We start from the raw sequence: 24,542 nt of genomic DNA, 5'->3' as shown, positions 1-24,542 counted from the left end.
CCGAATGGTAACACTGCAATCAGTTTTTCCCTTTTTAGGGAAAGATGATTGGATGTGCTTAATAGACCTCCAAGATGCATACTACCATATAAAGATGGACAGAGCATCGAGTCATTTACACTTCCGGCTGGGAGTCAGTCATTATCAGTTTCGAGCTCTGCCCTTTGGTCTCACTACAGCCCCTAGAGTGTTCACCAAATGCATAGCAATAGTAATGGCTCACTTGAGATGCCTGGGATTCCAAGTGTTTCCATACCTGGACGACTGGCTCCTAACTGTCACCACCAAGCATCTACTTCTACAGGCCAAGGACACTACACTGGAACTTTGTGCTCATTTAGGCATAACAGTGAATTTTCAAAAATCTGCCTTGTTGCCTTGTCAACGTATTATATTCATCGGCACTGATCTAGACACCATTTCAATGATGGCTCGCCTTCTGCCTGACCGAGTCTCTGTCCTCAGACAGCAAATAGTTGACCTTCTTCCCAGGAGCAAGGTAAAAGCAAAAGTAGTCCTAACACTTCTTGGAACCATGGCATCAACCGTTACTCTAGTCCCTCTAGTGAGGATGCACATGAGAATCCTTCAGTGGCTTCTGTTTGCGCAGTGGTCTCTACAAGAACTTCCTATGTCCCATCAGATAACGGTAATGGATTCATGCAAGAGAGAATCTCCTCTGGTGGCTTCAGTCTGATCATGTGACCATCGGAAGACCCTTTGTTCCACAACAACCTGTTGCTACTGTGACCACAGACGCTTCTCAGATAGGGTGGGGGGGCATTATCTGGGGGAAACAGTCCAAGGCACATGGCAAGAACACGAGGCTCAGTTGCACATCAGTGTTCTAGAGATGAGAGCAGTTCTTCTGGGATTGCAAGTACTTCAGGATTCTCTTCCACTAAGAACGATTGCAATCCAGTCAGACAACATGTCGGTAGTCTGGTACATAAACAAGGAGGAACCAGGTCACACCCCCTTTGTCGAGAGGTGCTGAGAGTATGACAATGGGCAATCTCTTCCCAACATTTTCTGGTAAGCAATGCATATCCCGGGAAAATCCAACATGATAGCAGACCAGCTCAACAAGGCAATTTTGATGCCTCACGAGTGGTCTCTGAAACAGAGCATAGTGGACAAGATTTTCTGAACTTGGGGTCAGCCTTACTGCGACCTATTTGCAACCCCCCTGAATATAAAATGCAGCAGCTACTTTGCCCTAATCCCCCCAGTGGGGGAGACACCGAGAGACGCACTTGTCCACGATTGGCCTTTGGAACTACTGTGTATGCCTTCCCTCCCTTTCCGCTAATTCCCAAAGTCATTCAGAAACCCAAGGTCTTGGGAAGCAGGCTAATTCTCATTGCTCTAAAATGGCCTCTTCAGATTTGGTTCCCCTTCCTCTGGCCTCATCTTCAGGAGAAGCCATGGGCTCTGGACCTAGTCCCAGACCTTCTGACTCATATGTCAGGTGTGCTTCATCCTTCTCTCCAGAACCTCAGTTTGACAGCTTGGCTGCTCCACTTCCAAAAATAGTCGGGCTTCAAAATTTTTCTCCAGCAGTTAAACATTTTTTGGTCTCTTCTCATAAGGCTTCCGCCAGAAAATTATATTCCAGCAAATGGAAGAGATTCTCCTACTGGGCAAGACCAAGAAACAGAGACCCCCTTCTATGCCTCTATTAGTTCACTTTTAGAATTCCTGGCAGAACTTTTTCAGCAAGGCTCTGCTGCAGCTACAATTAAAGTCCAATTATCACATCAGTGAATACACTCCTAATCTCATGTCACACAGGCTGTGTAAAGCATTTTTAAAAGGAACTTGTTTGTTGAGACCTCCCATCAAAGATCCTCTCTCCCCTTGGGACCTAAATTTTGTTCTTACTTACCTAACTTTACCCCCTTTTCAGCCTGCTTCTTAATCTGATCTAATGTTTGTCTCATGGAAGACCATCTTGTTAGTGGCCATTACATATGCACGAAGAATCTCGTAGTTGCAAGCTCTATCAATTAAGCCCACCATACCTAATCTTTCATAAGGATAGAGTATCCTTGAGGACTAATCCATCTTTCGTGCCAGAAGTCTGCTCACAAACCAGTCTGAACCAGTCTGTTGAACTTCCAGTTTTCTTTCCTAATCATACCAACAAGGCAGAATACAAACTACATCAGTTGGATGTACATAGACAACTGAGATTTTATCTACATAGAACCAAATATTTCAGGAAAACTGACAAGCTATTTATTTCCTTCTCTCAAGCAAAGCGAGGCAAGCCAATCAAAACAAAAAGTTACGTTTTCAAATTGGTTTGCCAGTTGTATTACCTTTATATACACTTCAAACAATAGAAGTTTACCTTCAAAATCAAAGTCCGGTCAAGTAGAGCTCTAGCAACATCCCTCTACTTAATATGCTAGATTATTTCTGGACAGCATTTGTGCAGCTGCTACATGGGCCAGGCCCTATACCCTTATTACTCATTACAAGATAGATTTGGCCACCAGTGACAGAGCTTCATTTGGGTCCACAGCGCTCAAAGTTGAACTCCCGTGAGCCACCCAGGAAGATGGTGATAGGGACGCTGTCCCGTCCAGTAAGAAAAGGCAAGAGGGACAACATAACATAACGAAGTTATGTACTTACCATAACGTTCCATGTTTATTGTCCTCTCTCACCCTTTTTTCTTATGTCTCTCCCTCCTTCCCCCAGCCAAGGCTCTTACAGGACTCAGATGAGAGTTTTTTTCTTTCCTCCTACTGAGAGAGTTCCTCGGAAATTACTTGTTTTTCCTCTTGTATGTATTGTTTGTATATAAATATATATATATATATATATATATATATATATATATATATATATAAAATATGCACATTTTCTTTCATGTTTTGTGAATAGGAATATACATTCCCTTTATGGCTAGCAGCAAACAAGATCTGGGGGTTACTCCAATGCATTATGGGATATGTATTGAGCCATGAGCCAAGTCAGAGACTTCAAGCTAAGGCATTGGCCGAGTCGGAGCCGAGTATCTGCTCCAAACCCATCCAGTAAGAAAGAAGGGTGAGAGAGGACAACAAACATGGAACGTTATGGTAAGTACATAACTTCTTTTTTATTAATATATACTGATTTGCTCCTATTTAATATAGTTATTTCCTCTTATTATTGTACTGCTCTGTAAGATTGTACTAAGAGTGAATTTTTTTGTATGTGTAACTTGTGTGATTTCAGTCTGTTATTGCAATTTGCCATGTTTATATATTTTTCTAATTTTAATTCAGATATCTGTATATTTTACTTTATCTTACATATTTATAATTCTTTTCAGTATATAATATAATTGTAATGTGGGACTTTTCCCCCCAGGCCTCTGCTGAAAAAGGGTCAACAGCCCAGTCGAACTATCCCGGTAAACAAATATAAAGTAAATAAATAAATAGCATTCTGTTTGTCATAGTTGATGTGCTTTGTGTTGCTGTAGATTGCTTAAGATTAGCCTAACTTCTGTTGTGTATTTACGAAATGGTAAGTCTGTGTTGCTGAAACATTTTCTGTCATTATGAAATGCTAGTTCTTTTAAAAGTCATTTTTGTTATTTTAATTCTCAGGAAGCATTCAGAGCTCTCAGACTTGAATGGAAAACTTATGGAAGCATTGGAGATGTACAACAAACTAATTCATGAGACTCCTCATTATTCAGTCTTTTCCAAGATGCAGCCTCAGATGCACTACCCATCCACATCAGTTGGCGTTTCAATGCAGGTCAGTTCTTGAGTATTGCTGGAGAAATGAGGGGCACTGCTTCCATAGGTAATATAGTGTTGTTAATTTGCTAATGCCAATGATACACTGAAATTGTACTAAGTATCAGAGAAAAATGCATATTTTTTTAACTGTGCTAATTTTCCTCTCAAAACAAAAGCGACTGTAAAACACTGAACTGTAATACCCAGTATGGCAGTGTAGTGATGTAACATCTTCGTGTACATTTCTTACTCATAAATTTGGAATTTATGCTGTGAAGTTCAGTCTTTTGAAGATCCCTCAAGTCCTCCTTACTCCAAGTAATTATCCTGTGTATATTCAGTAACTGAAAACTCTCAAGAAGACTGCTGCTTTTATTCCTTTTTTCTTACTCTGATCCCTGTCATGATACTTATATTGATCACTGCTGCAGTAGCTTTAACTGTAAGAGTTGTATCATGCTAAAGATATAACAGCCGGCCAGTACACCTTCAACGTACCCAGGCTGTCAAGCAGCTCGAACTGAGTAGAGCGGACTAAAAGGCAAGTTTGGGTGCAAATATCTTCAGAGCTTTACTGCCGCTGAAGAGTATGCTCCTCTCAGGCTTTCGAGGATCAATAGTCAGTTTGTGCTTTCCTTTCTTGGGCAGATAAGTTCCCTTTGGGGGAAAAACTTTGATGCTTTATTACTTTCCTCTTCAGGAAAGTTATTTTAAAGGTAGGAATGTTGTGTTTTAACAGTCTCAAGACTGTAACGTACTTTTAAATGGGGCCATCATTTTTTTTCTTTCAGTTTAAATGTGATGTATAAACTAACTGAAAACATAGCTTCAGTGGAAGAAATGTGTTGATGTTTCCTTTGTGGGTCTGGCATAGTGTTTAAAGTGCTTTTTACTGTTTTCTTTTTCTGCCAAAAATAACTTTTGTGGCCTGGTAGTTTACCTTTATTTGCTGCTCTTCTCCTGCAGGAAAGAGGTACCATTTTTGGTTTGACCATTAAACAGGTTACCTGTCCCATGGTCAGTCTTTCTTATAGCCACAAAAAGAAAAAGGTAAGCAAACAACCTTTGCTGTCACAGCAGACAAGCAGTTTGGCTCAGCTGCAGGTGGGTGACTCAGAACACTCATCTTTTACCCCAGATCCTTAGTGCCTTCAGCCACTATGGACCGGGGGTTAGCTACATCCTCTGTAGTCCCCTCAGAAGGCAAGGGAAGAGCCATTGTTGTCCGTTCTGGGAGAGGAGCCAAGGAATGTTTCCCTATTATGTCAGAATGCTGTGCCCATTCCTTTAGGGGAAGTAGATGCTGCCATTTCTAACACAGTTTGCCCAATTTTTCTTGAGAAAAATATACAGACAACCAAGCGTGGATCATCTACTCCTCAAATTTATTTGACTAGGACTAATTTAGGTCTGGCTTAGAGTTTAATTCAGGCTTTTGATCCTTCTTGTAAAGTAGTTTCTGTTAAAAGCAAGAGGGATTCCTCTTTTTCTGAAGAGAGTCAAGATTCTGAAAGTGAACAGGAAGATGCGGGGATGGATACATTTTTTCTGATTCAGACTCAAAGGAGAGCTCATTGTCTGAGTCTCCCTGTGGGGGGTTTCTCTTTCTCTGAGGCTATTGCTAGAATGTGCCAGTCTTTTCAGTGGGAGAACACTTAGATTTATCAGTCCCTCAGAAAATGCTATGAGCTGTTACAGAAGGATTTGCAGAATCCATACCCATTCCTGCTGTCCTGGGTGCTTTAGAGGATGTGTGTGTTACTGCCGGCATTTTCCCTTATAATCTGCCAGCTCCCCTAAAAAGGCAGAAGGGGTGTATAAAGTTTCTCAGGCTTCTAAATTTTATGCACTGTTCCCAAACCTGAGTCAGAAGCTATAGCTTTAATTGATCCTATTGCTGCTAAACACTTAGTTGATTCCAATCTTACTCTTTCTGGTAAGAATGGGAAAAATTTTGATACGTATGAGGGAAAAAGAATATACTTCATCTTTGATTTTTAAAATTTTGAATTGTCAGGCTCATATGTTAATGTTTGTTCTGACAAATTGTAAAAATATGAGAAATGCTTTATCTGCAGTTTCTTCTTTGAGGAAGAACCTTCCTGGTCAGTATTAGATCATCGCAATCTTCTTTCGACTGCATATTCATCAACCCCTAACTGGAACAGTAAATTTTTTTACAGGGAAAAGTAGAATGAAGTATCCACCAAGCACAAATAAATCGATGCTCAAAGGAAAAAATGCTTTAATAAGCACTGTAAAAACACTCCAATACAAAGACCGGGTCTAGAAATACAAAAGCAATAACGTATCCACTATCACGTTTTCGTCGCCAACTTCATCAGTTAAACATCCATCTTTAAAAGTTAAATGCTTTTATATGTTTTTCAAATTACATCACAGTACTGAAAGCCAATCATGTTAGACCATTTACTAAGGTTAATTGTTGGAACTGATTGGTTCATATAGTCTTCACAAGCCAAGGTTAAAACCACATCTCTGAATGAAATAAATCCACACTTTAATTACAATAATAATTTAAAAACTTCTTTAAAAAGTTGATTAAAAACATTATTTTGTAACACCATTTAAAATAATTTAAAATGCTTTCTACATTTAATTTGGAGCTGTTTTTCAAGGATAAAACTGTAGACTATGATAGACAGGTCTTGAAGCGGAAAAGCACTTTCAACCCTCCCACACACCCCCAACTCAAGAACTTTGAGCTTAAGGTAGAACATGAAATTAGATCCCACCTGACAACAAAAACCTTTCACTCCAATTTAACAACGGAAGAGAAAAACACCTTAAGAGCTATTAGTGACAACCACAATCTGAGAGTTATGAAACCTGACAAGGGAGGAGGGGTCGTGGTCATGGAAACTATCCAATATGAAGGGAAAATGTTGGATTTACTAAATGATCCAGACAAATACACTAGAGTGTCTATCAATGAAGTGAACATAGCCTATAGAAAGATCCAGGCTTTACTTTATGACATGCTAATGCAGGGTTCAATAGATCAAGACACGTACAAATTCTTGGTAGTTGACAAACCGAAAATTCCCTGCATTTTTGGAATACCCAAAGTTCATAAAAACGCTTGCGACCCCCCCCTTAGACCGATAGTGTCAGCGGAGGGTTCTATAACAGCTCCATTAGCAAAATATGTTGATCACAAGATTAAACATGTCCTTGAAGGATGTGAAAACATTTTAAAAGACTCTTGGGACCTGTTGAGAAGAATCAAACCTACCCTATACAGTGAGAACACTTCTTTCGGAACCATGGACGTTATAGACCTATTTGGTTGTATTCCACATGACCTGGGTTTATCTTGGTTTGAGGAGAAATTAATAGAAAGCAAAAAACTGACACACATTGACTTCACGAACATTTTGACATTGATGGAAATAGTTCTCAAAAACAATTTCATCTATTTCCAAGGGGAGTACTTCAAACAAGAAAAGGGCGTTGCAATGGGTGCACACTGTGCACCAGCCTACGCAAATATCATCATGGCCTTTTGGGAAGAAAATTTTCTCATCAGAAACCCCCTATTTAAGGAATGCTCCCTTTATACTAGGTTCTTAGATGATCTGTGTTTCTTTTGGAAGGGTAGTAGAGAAAATTTCAACAATCTTTTAATACACGTAAACAATACTACGACCTTTTTGGCTTTTACTGGCAACTTTGATGAACAAGAACTGAAATATCTAGATGTCCACATAGAGAAAAGGGAAGGGAAATTTTCATCAAGGATTTTCAGAAAAGAAACCTTCTCCAATTCTTATCTGCATTACACCAGTTGCCACCCCCCCCACCTGAAGAAAGGGGTAATAAAGGGTCAATTGGTCAGATCTAGCAGAATGACTTCAGACAACAAAGTCTTCTCTGAAGAAACCAACTTCTTAAGGGGCCTTTTTACCCAGAGAGGGTATCCTTTGGAAATGTTCAATAAAATACTAGAAGAAGTCAACACAAAAAGAACAGATGTATTTGCACCTATTTTAGGTGAAGAAGAACAATTTACCCACAATAAAGGACAAGCAAGTAATTTTGGGGCAAAAGAAACAGGGTTAATTACAACCTTCAATGAACAATCAGCCTTTGTTAGGAACATTTTTTCAAGGGAATGGCATAGTTTTTCGAAATTTTCAGACCTTGAACATATTTTCGATAAAGAGTTGTCCCATGTCTATCGGAAAGGGAAGAGCATCAAACACTACTTGGAAGGAAGGACAAATGTCAACACACAGAACAGTAGCAATAGAACCAAGAAAGGATTATACAAATGTGGGAGATGTAAATACTGCACACATTTGCATTGTGGTGAAACAATTTTTTAGAAGCAAGAAATATGACCTTGCAATTGAATACATTTGCTAACTGTGACACCAAAGGCATCATATATCTGGCTGTTTGTAAAAATGTCCCTCCTTCTACGAGGGAAGAGCGAAAGAAAGCTTAGACAGAGAATATATGAGCACTTATACGATGTCAAGGTGATGAATGAGAAAAACGCACTTAGCAAGCATTCAGCCAAATGTAACACATCAGGTTATTCTTTTTTTTACTTGAAGTTGTCCCCACTAACCCAAGAGGTGGGATGTGGGAAACACTTATTGAATACAAGGAACTGTATTGGCAACTTTTTTTAGATGCTAACCGTAACTTAGGGCTGAATGACATGGTATCATTAGCTCCAGTATTGAAGTTGAGAGCTGCAAAACTCTAATACAAAGAGCTAAAACAATGTTCAAAAACTTTTTTGTTATGTTCTTTTGTTGTGAATTACAAGAAACATACCCTTCTCAGGATTTTATATTACCAGCTGCTGGTTCAGTTGTAATTATACACTATGGCCACAAGATGGTGTCATTTTTAAACCCAGATGCACATGCTTCATTCACATTTAATGTAGAAAGCATTTTAAATTATTTTAAATGGTGTTACAAAATAATGTTTTTAATCAACTTTTTAAAGAAGTTTTTAAATTATTATTGTAATTAAAGTGTGGATTTATTTCATTCAGAGATGTGGTTTTAACCTTGGCTTGTGAAGACTATATGAACCAATCAGTTCCAACAATTAACCTTAGTAAATGGTCTAACATGATTGGCTTTCAGTACTGTGATGTAATTTGAAAAACATATAAAAGCATTTAACTTTTAAAGATGGATGTTTAACTGATGAAGTTGGCGACGAAAACGTGATAGTGGATACGTTATTGCTTTTGTATTTCTAGACCCGGTCTTTGTATTGGAGTGTTTTTACAGTGCTTATTAAAGCATTTTTTCCTTTGAGCATCGATTTATTTGTGCTTGGTGGATACTTCATTCTACTTTTCTCAGTTTATTTGGCTGTTTGGCTCACTATTTTTTATAAATTTTTTTACAGGGTAAGTAACTAATTGGGCAACACAACAACATTGACGTTTTCCCCACTGCAGTGTGATCTCAGAGTTGGTATATATATATATATATATATATATATATATATATATATATATATATATATATATATATATATAGGGGTGGAGGTGCAGCCCCCCCCCCCACTTTGGAGGGTGTGGGGGTGAAGCCCCCTACTTGGGTGATTTGATTTAGTGTGATGTGTGTTTCAGTGAGGTAGTGGCCAATTGGTTACTTTCCCTATAAAAAATTTTGATGTTCCCCGAAGTTAGTTTCCATGGTTAGGGGTCGATGAATAAGCCGTCAATAAAAGAAGATTTTCACAGTCTAACATAGACCAGAATCTTCCCTAAAGAACTTAGTTTGTTCTATCGCATAGGTCACTACTCATTGTGTACAGATTGTTTATGACTCTGTTGATACTTTTTCCAGGGCTGTGGCCACTTATACTGTTTTAATGAGGTTTGCATGGCTGCATTCTCAGAACCCCCAGACAGTGTTAAAATTAGATTTTAAATTGTTCCTTGGATAGAGATCTACTGTTGGGTTCCTGTGCTGCAGAGGAGATCAAAAAGTGTAATGAAAGGGGGCAAGCTGATCCATGGAAAATCTCTTAAAGATTTTCATCTCTCCTGTTCCAAATTGCCCAAGGGATTTTCTGTCTCCTCATCCAATTTTTTTCACCCCCCCCCCCCAAAAAAAAAAAAGATTAAACACTCAACAAAGTTCAGGTAAACGGACGTTTAAGTAGAAGTGGCAGGGGATTCCAAAAAGAAGTCTCAAACCTCTGGAAACCAAAGGCAATCCAAGTCTGAATGACTATTCAGGAGACCTTGTGACCTTCTCTAACCCTGGACCTTTTTTTATTTCCAGAAAGTCAGAATCTCCATTTTTTTTCTGTTTGGCAACAGATTGTTTCAGACAAATTGGTTCTGAAAATCATTCATCAAGGTTACAGATGGCAGTGGGAGGAAATTCCTAATCCAACAGGTCATACTTTCCTGTCTCCACCTGATGTTCATCGTGCATACAGCTGCAGTCATAACAGATGGGTTCTCCTGCCGTCAGGCGGGTCCTTGGTCGGCCGAATTCCAAAGTCTAGGTCCGGCGTCGGTTGTCGTCACTTCTTCCCTGACGTCAGTGCGCCAGGGGTATAAAAGAACCAGCCGACGCCATTTTCTTCAGTCTTTCTTGCCGCGCGGTGCCCGAAGCAGAAGCAGTTCGCAAGTGCCGGTCGACCAGCTCCTGAAATTACGAAAATTTTGCAACCGAAGTCTTCTTTAAAGCTAAGTACCCCGTGGGGGAAACTTTTCTTGCCTCAGACCGATGTCAGACAAAGTTAATAATTGTATTTCTTGTGGGAAGCAAATACCGCATAAGGATTTTCATTCCCTCTGCATTCCTTGCTTAGGCCCAGACCACGACGTCTCGGTCTGTCGTTTTTGTGCTACATTCAACAAACGCACCATTAAGCGTCGGGCGGAGTTCGCCCAGCATTATTTTGGCAAAAAATGTAACTATATTATGCCGTCGGATACTCCGACTCCAGTTTTGTCTAAAAAAACGCAAAAATAAAGACCGACACACGAGGTCCGCAGCCTCTACCGACACCACGCCAAAGCCGACTACAGGTGGTCCGGTTCTCAGCGAGGCGCCTACGCAGCCCCTGCCTACCGACGACACTTCTTTGGCGGTGTCTTCTGTGCCCGAGGTCGCAGGCTCCTCGGCCCACACTCCGACTACAGATACCGAAGCCACTCTTGGTGGTGAATCTCAAAATGTAGACAGGTCTGCCTCCTCTCAAGGTGTCTTCAGACCGTCCTCTTCTTTTTCTATCAAGGCTTTCACTATGTCTAAAGCAGCCATGCATTCTAAGAGACAAGCTCCACAGGGCCCTTCTCCAGGCCCCATGCCTAAAAAACAGATGCTTAAAATGGCTGAGGATTTGATTACTCTTATCAGGGGTTCTCAACCCCCCCCGGACAAAAGGCCCAGAGTGGAGGAAGAATCCCCCTCCTCTGACCAGGCCTCCATTATTTCAGAGCACTCTGATGAACGGGAACTTTCTTACTCCCCTTTTGAAGATTCTGATGCTGAGGAGTCCATTCCCTCTGCCCCCCCAGAGGATTACTCATTTGGGGAAACCTTGCATACCTTAAGGGAACACTTCCACTGGGAAGGCCAAGAGTACTCAGATTCCAAGAAAAGGCTTAGGGATTTTCTCTTGCTACCTCAGCACAGACCTCTGGCTATACCTCCTGTCTTAGACATACTAGATGATGTGTACTCGGAGGCCTGCCTTAACCCGGATTCTTTACCTCCAGCCCCAGTCAAGCCTGATAATTACTACCGGGTTCCTGACTCACACCAATTTTTATAGAAAAGCCATGCGGCTGACCCAGAACCTATCTCACAGAGCCCCAAGGGAATTAAGGCCTCCACTGCTAAAAACCCATTACCTTCCGAGAGAGATTCCAGATCCTTAGAAAGGTGGGGAAAAAAGGTATGCACCTCGGCCACCTTAACCATGAGGGCATTAAACTGCCAGTTCCATATGCTAAAGTACCAACAGTTTCTGTTATCACAGTTGAGAAGCAAAGTGTCACAACCTGAACAACCAGACTTGGAGTTGCAGGATTTGATGCATAGTGCAGAACAAGTGGGTAAACATACCTTGCAATGTGGTTTTGATGCCCTAGAGGCCTCATGTAGAGCTGCTGTTACAGGATCAGTCATACGTAGACATGCCTGGCTCAAGGAGCACACCTTACCAGATCATGTCAAAGCTAAATTACTAGATGCCCCTCTTCAAAAGAATGTATTATTTGGTGTTAAAGCTGAGGAGGTATTAAAGAAAATGGAGGAAAAGGCTAAATCAATGCAAACAGTGAAAGATTTTCTACAGGTACAACCTCCACATTTCAGTAGAAATTGGCCTTCCAAAAATTGGTCCTTTCCAGCCACGGACAGACCCCAAAGAGGTAGATACAGGCGCCCGAGGGGCAGAGAGCAATCTCAGGGATCGTTTAGGGGCAGACAATGGCAAGCTCCTGCACAAAGAAGTGGTGAGGATAGTTCACAGCCATTCAGAAAGCAGAACCAATGACTTTCCCCTTTGCATGCCAAGCAAGGCTCAAATGGCAGCACCCTTAGGCAGAAAACTGGCATTATTTTCAAAAAATTGGCATATTGTCACAAAAGACAAATGGATCCTGGACATTATAAACAGAGGCTACAGATTCCATTTTCACACCCTTCCAAAAATGAGAGGCATGCCAAACCTGCCACACAATCAAAGAGCAGAGGCACAAAGATAAATTTCAGATCTCATGGACATGAAAGCTCTTCAAGAGGTACCTACTCACGAACAAGGTCAAGGTTTTTATTCCAGACTATTCCTGGTACCAAGGAAGGGAAAAGATTGGAGACCTATTTTGAACCTATCCATCCTAAACACATTTTTACTCGTACCAAAATTCAAAATGCTCACATTACAGCAGCTTCTTCCCATGCTGGGCAAGGAGTCTTGGCTGGTAACATTGGACCTCAAGGAGGCATACCTGCATGTCCCAATCAGACAAAATTGCAGAAGATACCTCAGATTTCTTGCAGGTTCAACCTATTATCAATTCTCTGCATTGCCCTTTGGCTTATCTACTGCGCCCAGAGAATTCACGAAATGCCTGGCATCAGTAATTGCCTACTGCAGACTTCAAGGGATACAAATATACCCATATTTGGACGACTGACTGATCCAAGCGGACAGCAAGCACATACTTCTGAAACATCTGGCTTTTGTAATAATGTTGTTGAATTCTCTGGGATACACAGTCAACAAAAAGAAATCAAGGCTAATACCCTCTCAGAAAATGATCATCCTGGGTGCCAACTTGGACACAAACACCCAGATGGCCTACCTCACGCCAGAGAAGCAGGGGCAACTAACTCAATACTTCAGAAAACTAGCAAATTTCACCAGGCTGACTGCAAGGAAAATCTTGCAGGCTCTAGGATTCATGGCATCTTGCATCCTACTAATCCCATGTGCAAAGCTGCATATGAGGAAACTTCAATGGTACCTGAAAAACATATGGTCTCAACACAGCCACAGCTTGGAAACAATAATACCACTAATTCCATGTCTTCAGAAGGAATTTCTGTGGTGAGCTCAAGCATGCCAAACAAACACAGGTCTCCCATTCTGCAAGCCTCAAGCAAATCAAGTCATCACAACAGACGCCTCGGACTACGCCTGGGGGGGCGCACATGACAGATCGGTGCATTCAGGGCAAATGGTCCCAAAAAGAAAAGCACCTTCACATCAATCAAAAGGAAATGCTAGCAGTAATAAATGCTATTATAGCTTTCAAAGACCTTCTGCATCCAGGTCAACTATTGATAAGGACAGACAACACCACAGTAATGTGGTACATAAACAAACAGGGAGGAACCCATTCATACCCCCTATGCAGGCTGGCCATGTCACTTTGGAACATGGCCCTGGAATTACAAATCGAACTTCAAGCACAGTACTTGCCATGCAAGGAAAACACGCTGGCAGACAACCTAAGCAGAAATATGACAGATCCACACGAATGGAAGTTGCATCCTCAAGTTTTTACAGAGATAATTCAAGCATGGGGAAGGCCAGCCATAGATCTCTTTGCCTCCCACAAAAATCACCAATTGACAAAATTCTGCTCAAGGACTTTCCATCCACAAGCCTGGAGAGTGGACGCTCTCTCTTTCAGTTGGACAACAATGACAGTTTATGCCTTTCCACCTCTTCCTCTGCTGCCCAAAGTTCTATTAAAAACCAGAGCAGACAGACCAAAGATGATTCTCATTGCTCCAGACTGGCCAAGACAGCACTGGTACCCACTCCTGAGGAGCCTGACGCATTCCCCTCCATGGACCCTACCTCTAATGCCTCTTCTTCTGACTCAGCACAGCTTCAAAACCCTTCACAGTCAGCTGAAAACACTCAATCTGGCCGCATGGAAGATTCCTTAACATCACAATAGACCCTACTCTCCAAGGAGGTGCAGGATGTCATTTTGGAGGCCAGAAGGCAGTCTACTAGAAAAGCTTACTCCGCAAAATGGAAACTGTTTTGTGCCTGGAATGAGAAAAAGGGCCAGAATCCTGGAAAACTGAATTTACCTCAAATATTACAGTATCTAGCTGAGCTGCTAAGCAGTGGGCTTTCATTCTCCTCCATCAAAATCCATGCTTCAGCCATTTCTGCAGAATACAACACTGATCCACCTTTATTCTCTCACTCCCTCTTAAGACAGTTCCTCAGAGGGGCAAAGAATATAAAACCCCCAAGGAAACAACCAATACCTGCTTGGGATCTCAATTTCATTCTAGAAAAGCTGACCTTGCCTCCTTTTGAGCCAGCTGCCTCAACAGATTTGCAATATTTGTCCTGGAAAACAGCTTTCCTTCTGGCTATCACCTCAGCTCGTAGGGTATCGGAACTACAAGCCCTCATGGCTGTGCAGCCTTTTATCATCTTCCATCAGGACAGAGTTTCCTTATGAACCAACCCGTCCTTTATGCCAAAGGTGGTATCCAGGGTAGCTTTGAATCAGGCTATACACTTACCTACCTTTTACCCTAATCCTCAAAACAAAGGGGAGAGACTACTACATTCCTTGGACATCCACAGGCAGCTGCGTTATTATTTGGACAGAACAAAGCCTTTCAGAAAATCAGAACAGCTCTTTGTGTCCTATGCTATAGAGCTCAAGGGAAGCCAATTTCCAAACAGACAATCTCAAAATGGATAGCCCACTGCATACGCTTTTGTTACTCTTTTCATGGTAAAACTGTACCTGCAGGCATCAGATCTCACTCCACAAGGGCCACAGCTACCTCTGCAGCTTTCCTCAGAGGAGTTCCTACCAAAGATATTTTGGAAGCAGCCACTTGGAGTTCTGTGCATACCTTCTCCAAGCACTACCACCTACCATTATACTCCAAAACTAGAGCAGGCTTTGCCACTGCAGTCTTGCAGGGCATTCTGGCTCCTCCTAGTTCCACCTAGTGCCTACCACCCCTTTCTTAGCTTTGGGATTCTACCCATCTGTTATGACTGCAGCTGTATGCACGATGAACATAGTACAGTTTTGTACCTACCATAAATGTAGATGTTCGAGTGCTAATACAGCTGCAGTCCAGGTTTCCCTCCCTCCTTCCCCTCTTGGGACAGGCCTATTGGCTAACACCTCCTCATACAACCTGATTGGGGTATTCTTTTATGGTGTATTTGCTTGCAACTACTGTATTTTGATTATATTGCATTGCTTTATCACACAAATTTATGTATTGCCTTCCTTCTGAGGGCACCTGACATCTGGGGCAAGAAAAACTGAAGAAAATGGCGTCAGCTGGTTCTTTTATACCCCTGGCGCACTGACGTCAGGGAAGAAGTGACGACAACCGACGCCGGACCTAGACTTTGGAATTCGGCCGACCGAGAACCCGCCTGACGGCAGGAGAACCCATCTGTTATGACTGCAGCTGTATTAGCACTCGAACATCTACATTTATGGTAGGTACAAAACTGTACTTTCTCCATCACATGCTGTCCCAAGTAGTGGTATAGTCAGTTCCCCCTTCCCACATGGAGAAGGGATTTTAATCAGAGATGATCCTTGTGCCAAAAAGAGAAAATGCTTGGAGACCAGTTATGAATCTTTATTTTCAATTCCTGTTTGTGATGGTGCCCAAATTCAAAATGATGGCACTTCACGACCTGTTACACCTCTTCTTCCTCCAAGTTTTGCTTAGTCAGTGTTGCAGTACTAATCCTTGAGACGTCTGCCTTGTAGAAGCCCATGACTGACCTGATTTCTAGGGTCTTAGGATTGTCCCAGGCCTGCGGACGTTGTATGGCCATCTGGACATCGGGGTATAAGAAAGGGGTCCGTCGGCACCATCTTCAGTTTTTTCTAGCCATGCAGTCTGATGAGCTTCACATGTATCCAGACTTCAAATATTTCTTAAGGTTTTGTGTGTCTGGATCACATTATTAGTTCTCTGCCTTACCCTTAGAATTATTCACTACACCAAGAGTGCTTACAAAGAGTCTAGCTCCAGTTATAGCCCATTGCAGGCTACAGGGTATCCATTTAGACAACTTGCTTATCTTTGCAAGTCTTTTTCAAAGTGTTAGGAATCTTTCTCTTGATTGAGAGATCCTTTAAGCAAGCTGAGATTCCAAGAGAAGATGAAAAAGTATTTCTTGACTTACTCACACAGGACTGTGTTCCTGGGATATAAACTAGACACTTCGGTTCAAAGAGCTTTTCTTCCACAGGAAAAACAAAAATATTTATTTACATCTATTTCTAAGGTTTTCCATTCAGACTATGAAGGGAATAACCTCAGTATTTTGGGTCTCGTGGGATCTATACTTCTCATGATAGCCTGGCAAGACTTCACATGAGAAAGGTACTGTGATATCTGAAATCTCTCTCATTCCAGCATCAACACCCTTTATCTTTTCAAATCCTAGTGATGGAGTTGTCAAAAGAGAGATCTTTTGGTGGAGACAACAGATATCCATGAATCCTGGTGTTTCCTTCTCCCTCCCTGCTCCAAAGCAGTCTGTCACCACAGATGCTTCAGACTTTGCTTGGAGAGCAATTTCAGAAGGGCTAGAAATGCAGGGGGTGTGGGATACCGACGACGGATGCAAACATGTAAATATCAAGGAGATAACTTGCCCTGATCAAAGCACTAAACCCTGTGAACCATCTTCAGTCCCTGGGACAGTCTCACTCAACAGGTATCCTACATTTTATTAGAGCAAATTTTTGTGGCAGACAAACTGAGCAGGACCAGGGTAGACCCTTACGAATGGAAACTAGATCAGGGTGTCTTCTGAAATTTGATCCATCTGTGGGCAGTTCCTCAAGTGGTTCTGTTTGCCTTCTCTTTGAACAATCAACTGGCAAGATTCTGTTCCAGGACTTCATGCAGGAAGGCCTGGAAGACAGATGCCTTTTCTTTACTCTGGACATGAATGTTGCTGTATGTTTTTCCACCCTTTCCACTAATATCCAAGGTATTTCTGAAGATTCTAAAGGAATTCTCTGAGATCATTGTGGTGACTCCCTTCTGGCCCAGAAAACTGGGGATGTTCTTCATGTTTCAATGTTGCAGTCATCACATTTGGGTTATCTGCTTACAGTGCCCTCAGACGGCCTGATTATCAAAGTCTAGGGTTCTGCGTCGGTTGCTGTCTCATGTTCCATGACGTCAGGTAGTCAGGGGTATAAAGCATGCAGCCGACACCATTATGTCAGTCTTTCTTGCTGTGCAGTGCCCAAAGCAGAAGTAGTTCGCAAGTGCCGGTCAGCCGACTCCTGAAATTTTCATTTTCGAGCTTCAGAACCGAAGTCTTCAACTAAAGCTAAGTACCCCATTGGGGAAACTTTTTCTTGCTCTAAACCGATGTCAGTAAAAGTCAATAATTGTATTTTTTGTGGAAAGATTTTAATTCGTACTGTATTCCCTGCCTAGGCCCTGACCACGATGTACCTCGCTGTCTGTTTTGTGCCTTATTTAAACAACGCACTATTTGTCGTCTGTATGTTTGCGCTTCTAAATATTTTGTTACTACTCTGTTCAATTACCCAGATATGGCTTTGGTAAGCCACCCAACTACCGACATTCCGAAAAAACGCAAAGATAAAGACAGAGCCAGACCGCCTAGGTCCAAAGCTACCGACAACGCTTCTCCTAAGCTAGTCGCCAGTTCGCTGGTACTCAATGAGGCGCTTTCGCAGCCCCTGATACCCACTACAGATTTGCAGGCCCCTGAGACCCATTCGGTGACCGGTATGCCGCGAGATGCTTCAACTGTGGAACCTGTGGATGTCTCTACCTTGGATGGGTCTGAAGCTGCTGTGCAGGCACCGGCTTCTGAGGGTGTATTCAGGCCTACTGACTTGCATATTAAACCAACGCCATCTTCTTCTTCAAGGCCTAAAACTCGATCCATGCGTAGAAAACCGACACACAGACCGCATGATCAGGCCTCTATGCCTAAAAACAAATAATAAGAATGGCTGAAGACCTTAGTACTTTAATCGGGGGAAGCCAGCCTTCCCTCCTCTAAGAGACCTAGAACTGGATTTGCTTATGATTCTTCTGATCAGGATTCTGAAATTTCTGTTTCCTCTGATGACCAGGATTTACCCTTATCTACCTATGAGGATTCTGATGCAGAGGACTCTATTCCCTCTGCTTCCCCTCCAGAGGATTTCTCCATTGGTAAAACCTTGCAAAAACTCTTAGGGAGCTTTTGTGCTGGGAAAGCCAGAATTACTCTGATTCTAAAAAGAGGCTTAGGGATTTCTTACTCCTGCCCCAACACAGTCCTTTTATATTGATATTGTTGATGATGCCTTTTCGAAATCTAGCTTGGCCCCTGACTCCTTACCTCCTTCTCCCAGAAAACCAGATAGATTCCAGATAGAAAACCAGTGTTCCTAACTCTCACAAGTTCCTCTTTAAAAATGCTACTGCAGATCCTGAGACCATTTCACAGGGACCCAAGGGCATTAAGGCTACTACTGCCAAAAATCCTACCCCCTCTGATAGAGATTCTAGGGCGCTGGATAGACGAGGTAAGACTGTATACACTTCTGCAACCTTGGCCATTATGGCCTTAAACTGCCAGTTTCATATGTTAAAAGTATCAACAGCATATTATTGGATTGCTTAAACAGAAAACTATGTTAGAAAATGATGTTGATTCCTGACTGTGCTGAAAATAGATATACAGGATTTAATGCATTCTGCTAAACAAGTTGGAAAACATACTTTGCAATGTAGTTTTGATTCTCTAGAGGCATATTGCAGGGCTGCTGTCACTGGGTCTGTACTTAGAAGGCATGCTTGGCTCAAGGAGCAATCTTTGCCAGATCATGTTAAAGCTAAATTGCTGGATGCTCCCTTAAACCAGGACCGCCTGTGAGGCAACAAAGCAGAAGAAGTACTTAAAAATATGGAGGAAAAAGCTAAATCTATGCAAACTGTTAATGATTTCTTGCAAGTACAGCCTCCAATATTTAGTAGGCATTGGCTCTCTAAGAATTGGTCCTTTACTGCCTCTTCCAGGCCTTCTCAGTCCAAACCCAGAACCAGCAGAACACCCAGGCTTCAGTCCCATGGTACTCGCAGGCTCCCACTCCCAAAACAGAGAGCATTAAGACTCCCCCTATGGTAAACTGTCTCAATGACTTAACTTTAAAACCTCCAAGCCCTTCTCAACTGACTGCTCCTTTAGGGGGAAAGATTGCTCTGCAGGCAAAAAACTGGGAACTCATTACCCAGGACAAATGGGTTTTAAGTCTAGATTCCTAAGGATACAGATTCCACTTCCACACTTTACCAGCCCCAAACGGTTGGCCAGATCTACCCCCAAATCAGTGAACAGAGGCTCAAAAGCAAGTTCTCTCTTAAGTATAAGGGCTATTCAGACTGTCCCAGAAGAGGAAAGGGGACAATGTTTCTACTCAAGACTTTTCCTGGTGCCCAGAAAGGACAACTCCTGGCGTCCTATCCTGGACCTCTCTATCCTAAACACTTTTTTGGTGATCCCAAAATTCAAGATGCTAACTTTTCACCAGTTGCTTCCTATGCTAGGCAAGGATGCCTGGTTGGCAACACTGGATTTAAAGGAAGCCTACCTGCACATCCCAATCAGGGAATCTTGCAGAAAATACCTACGCTTCAAAGCAGGCTTCATGCACTATCAGTTCTCCGCGCTGCCCTTTGGCTTATCTACTGCACCCAGGGTATTCACAAAGTGCCTAGCTCCGGTCATTGCATTTTGTAGGCAAAGAAATATTCAAATATACCCATACCTGGACGATTGTCTAATTCAGGCAGAAAGCCAGGACATACTATTGAGTCATCTGGCGTTTGTACAAAAAGTGCTAACTTCTCTGGGGTACACTATAAACGAAAAGAAATCACATCTTGTACCCTGCCAATAAATTGTATTCCTGGGAGCAAGCTTGAACACAACTTCCCAGATGGCTTTCCTCATGCCAGATAAACAAGTTCATTTGACAGCCTACTTCAAACTAATGGCCACAAAGACCCTGCTATCTGCAAGACAAATACTGCAAGCCTTGGGGTTCATGGTCTCCTGCATTCTCTTAATTCCATATGCAAGACTGCATATGAGGAAACTATAATGGTATCTAAAAAGCCTGTGGTGGTGTCAACATTCTCAGGATCTAGGAGCAATGATTCCTATCATACCTTGCCTACAGATAGAGATCCTTTGGTGGGCAGAGGCCTGTCACCAAAACAAGGGACTGCCATTCTCTCTACCCCCTGCCGCTCAAACCCTAACAACAGACGCATCAGACTATGCATGGGGGGCTCACTTGGCAGGGAAGTGCATTCAGGGCAAATGGAACCCAAGTCAAATGCACCTGCATATCAGTCAAAAAGAAATAGCTGTACAGAATGCTCTGACAGCCTTCAAGGACCACATTCTTCCAGGACAATTAATGGTAAAGACGGACAACACCACTGTTATGCGGTACATAAACAGGAACCTACTTATACCCTCTCTACAGACTAGCCATGGGTCTATGGAACACAGCCTTGAGCTACCAAGTGCACCTACAGGCTCAGTTCCTGCCAGGAAAGCTAAATACACTGGCAGATGAACTAAGCAAAAATGTCATGGATCCACACAAGTGGAAACTGGAACAAAAGACATTCAACATGTTGATAAACAAATGGGGGAGCCCAGAGATAGACCTGTTTGCCTCCCCCCAGAACTACCAATTGGACAAATTCTGCACAAGGACTCCCCACAAACAAGCTTGGGAAGTGGATTCCCTGTCCTTCACCTGGAAAAATCCATCAGTTTATGCCTTTCCTCCTCTGCCTCTCCTCTCCAAGGTGCTACTAAAAATCAAACAGGACAAATCAAGGACGATACTGATTGCACCAGATTGACCACGCCAACACTGGTACCCCCTCTTGCGCAGTGTGTCACTGCTGGCACCTGCCTCAGACCCCTACCCGGCTGTCCCAGCAGGCGGGCCAGATTCTGCACCCTCAGCTTCAAACCCTGAACCTGGCAGCCTGGCTAATTAACTTGATCTCTCCGTTACCATCCCTCAGTAAACAAGTGTTGGATGTCATTCTGGAGGCAAGGAGACCTAGTACTAGAAAATCTTATACAGAAAAATGGAAACGATTCTGTTCCTGGAACCAAGCTCAGGGGATGGGCACAGCAGCGCCCAATTTACCTCAAATTCTTCAATACTTAACTGAGGTGCTTCACAGAGGCCTTTCCTTTTCCTCCATCAAAATTCACGCCTCAGCCATTTCAGCTCATTACAACACAGAACCACCCCTCTTCTCTTATCCAGTGCTCAAGCAGTTCCTCAGAGTGGCCAAAATCTTAAGACCACCCAGGAGAGCCCCAACTCCAGCCTGGGACCTTAACTTTGTATTGAAAAAAACTCACTCTACCTCCTTTTGAGCCAGCTGCAAATGCAGAGTTGAAATTCCTTTCTTGGAAAACAGCCTTCCTTTTAGCAATCACTTCAGCAAGAAGGGTATCTTTATTACAGGCCCTTATGGCAGTGGAGCCTTTCATCATCTTTCATGCGGACAGGGTGTCCCTTAGGACCAATCCCTCCTTCATGCACAAGGTAGTGTCTAGTGTGGCTTTTAATCAGTCCATGCATTTGCCAGCCTTCTTTTCTAATCCACAGAACAAAGGGGAATGTATACTGCACTCCTTAGATATGCACAGACAACTTAGATTTTACTTGGACAGGACTAAACCTCTAAGGAAATCTGAACAGCTGCTGGTGGCATTTGCTGCAGGTGAAGAGGGGAAGGCCATTTCAAAGCAAACCATTTCTAAATGGATAGGCCATTGCATTAATTTCTGCTATAAGTACCATGGAAAACCTACCCTACAGGGGATAAGACCACATTCAACCAGGGCTGCATCTACCTCTACAGCCTTTCTCAGAGGTGTCCCTACAAGGGACATCCTAGAAGCTGCTACCTGGAGTTCTGTACATACTTTCAGCAAGGATTACCATTTGCCAATTTTCTCTAAATCCAGAGTTGGCTTTGCCACTGCAGTCTTGCAGGGCCTTATTGCTGGTCCTAATGCTATCTGATTTCCTCCTCCCATCCTTGGCTTTGGGAATCTACCCAAATGTGATGACTGCAACAGTGAAACAGGAAGAACATAGTACAGTTGTGTGCACTTACCATAAATGTAGATTTTCGAGTGTATTCACTGTTGCAGTCCTGATTATCCTCCCTCCAGCCCCCTGACTTCTTTTGGCTATATGCCTCTATTCCTTTTTACTATGCTTAAAGCTTTTTGGTGTATTTGCTTTTTTGGTGGAGGTGTAACCTTATACATATATATATATATATATATATATATATATATTTAATTGCTTCCCATTGGGGGGGGGGGGGGGCACCTGACATCTGGGGCAAGAAAAACTGATGTAATGGCGTCGGCTGCATGCTTTATACTCCTGACTACCTGACATCATGCAAGATGAGACAGCAACCGACGCATGACCCAAGACTTTGATTATCAGGCCGACTGAGGGCACTGCAAGCAGGTAACCAAAATGTGATGACTGCAACAGTGAATACACTCGAACATCTACATTTATGGTAAGTGTACACAACTGTACTTTCTCGCTTCATTTGGAAATGGCCAGTGACAAATGCCACAAACTTCCTCACTGACTGGATCTACTCAGACAAGAACAGAGAAGTTTGATACGTGCCGCTATCTGTTATCTTCAGTTGACTGCTTGGATCACAGGGTCTTAATTCCTTTTAGACTCATATTTACTGAGGACATGCAGAAGATACTAATGGAGTCGAGAAAGCATGCTACTTAAAGGTCATACAGTAGCAAATAAAGGTTTCCTAGTTGGTACCAACAAACTAGCCAGTGCCAGCAAAATCGCCAGCACCCATTCAGGGCTAGTTGTTCTCTGGTTTGACAATATTTGTGTGTTGTGCGAGTTACTGTCCTATGGTCTTTCTTAGTCCTCTATCAAGGTTCATTTATTGGCTAATTCAGCATGTCTACCCATGGAGCAGTCTCATGTCAAAATGTAATTGAAAGGGGTTTTGCTTAAAAGGCCTCAAAGAAAACCAGTTGGATTCTTAATTTCGTTAGAGAAGCTAACCTGCTAATCTGCCTGACATAAGGTTCTTAACATGGAAAACAGATGTTCATCATGTTTCACTGTTGCAGTCATTACTCTTGGGTTATCCTGCTGACAGGCTACCCACAGTCGGCCAGAATTCCAAAGTCTAGGTCTGGCATCGGTTGCTGTCGCCTCTTCCCTGATGTCAGTGCGCCAGGGATATAAAAGATGCAGCCAACGCCATTTTCTTTAGTCTTTCTTGCCGCGCGGTTCCCGAAGGAAAAGCAGTTCGCAAGTGCCGGTCGGCCGACTCCTGAGATTTTCAAATCCGAATTTCAGAACCAAAGTCTTCATTAAAGCTAAGTACCCCGTTGGGGAAACTTTTTTCTTGATCCAGACCGATGTCAGAAAAAGTTAACAACTGTATTTCTTGTGAGAAGCAAATACCTCATAAGGATTTTCACTCTTACTGTATTCCTTGCCTAGGCTCTGATCACAACGTTGCTAGCTGTCGGTTTTGTGCTAGATTTAACCAACGCACTGTTAAGCGTTGGTTCGATTTTGCATTTCATTACTTTGGCCGAAGATTTAATTATATAATGCCGTCAGAACAGCTGACGACCAGAGTTTACAAAAACCGCAAGGACAAGGAAAAGGATAGGCATCCGAGGTCCAAAACCGACGACGAGGCCTCCGTTAGGCCAGTCGCCGATTCGCCAGTTCTCAGTGAAGCACTTTCGCAGCCCCTGGCACCCGCTACCTCAGAGCCACAAGCCGCTTCCGGCTCCCACGTGGAGCCGACTGGGCCTCTGGATACTCAAGGTATTGGATACTCGAAAATCATTCCCTCAGATGGGTCCGGAGCTGCTGAGCAGGCATTGGCTTCTGCGGCTGTCTTCAGACCTACACAACTATATATTAAGCCATCTTCAGCTTCAAAGACAAAGACTAAAGCAGCTCTAAAGACAAAGAAACAAGTATAGCATTCTCCTACTCAGACTTCCATGCCTAAAAACAGGTGCTTAAAATTGCCGAAGACCTAATTACTTTGATCAGTGGTTCCCATCCCTCTCCTGATAAGAGGCCTAGGCAAGAGACAAAATATGATTCTTCTGATCAGGTTTCTATTTCCCCTGATTCCTCTTCTGAACAGGATTATTCCATGCCTCCCTATGAGGACTCTGATGCTG

At 42.6% G+C, this 24,542-nt stretch overlaps 1 protein-coding gene across 1 annotated transcript in view; it reads left to right on the top strand.

Annotated features, from left to right (window-relative positions):
- The window catches only part of STAM2 (signal transducing adaptor molecule 2), a gene marked incomplete in the record, with an annotated part of 1,442,819 nt that overhangs the window by 1,098,041 nt on the left and 320,236 nt on the right, over window positions 1–24,542 (top strand). Inside the window, 1 exon segment of the mRNA XM_044074901.1 lies at window positions 3,609–3,762. Within this exon segment, the coding sequence (XP_043930836.1) occupies window positions 3,609–3,762 (154 nt within the window).

The sequence above is a fragment of the Protopterus annectens genome, chromosome 6.part0 (assembly GCF_019279795.1).
Source record: "Protopterus annectens isolate FY-2018-M chromosome 6.part0, PAN1.0, whole genome shotgun sequence".
Classification (NCBI taxonomy): domain Eukaryota; kingdom Metazoa; phylum Chordata; order Ceratodontiformes; family Protopteridae; genus Protopterus; species Protopterus annectens.
This window is presented reverse-complemented; position numbering and strand designations above follow the sequence as displayed.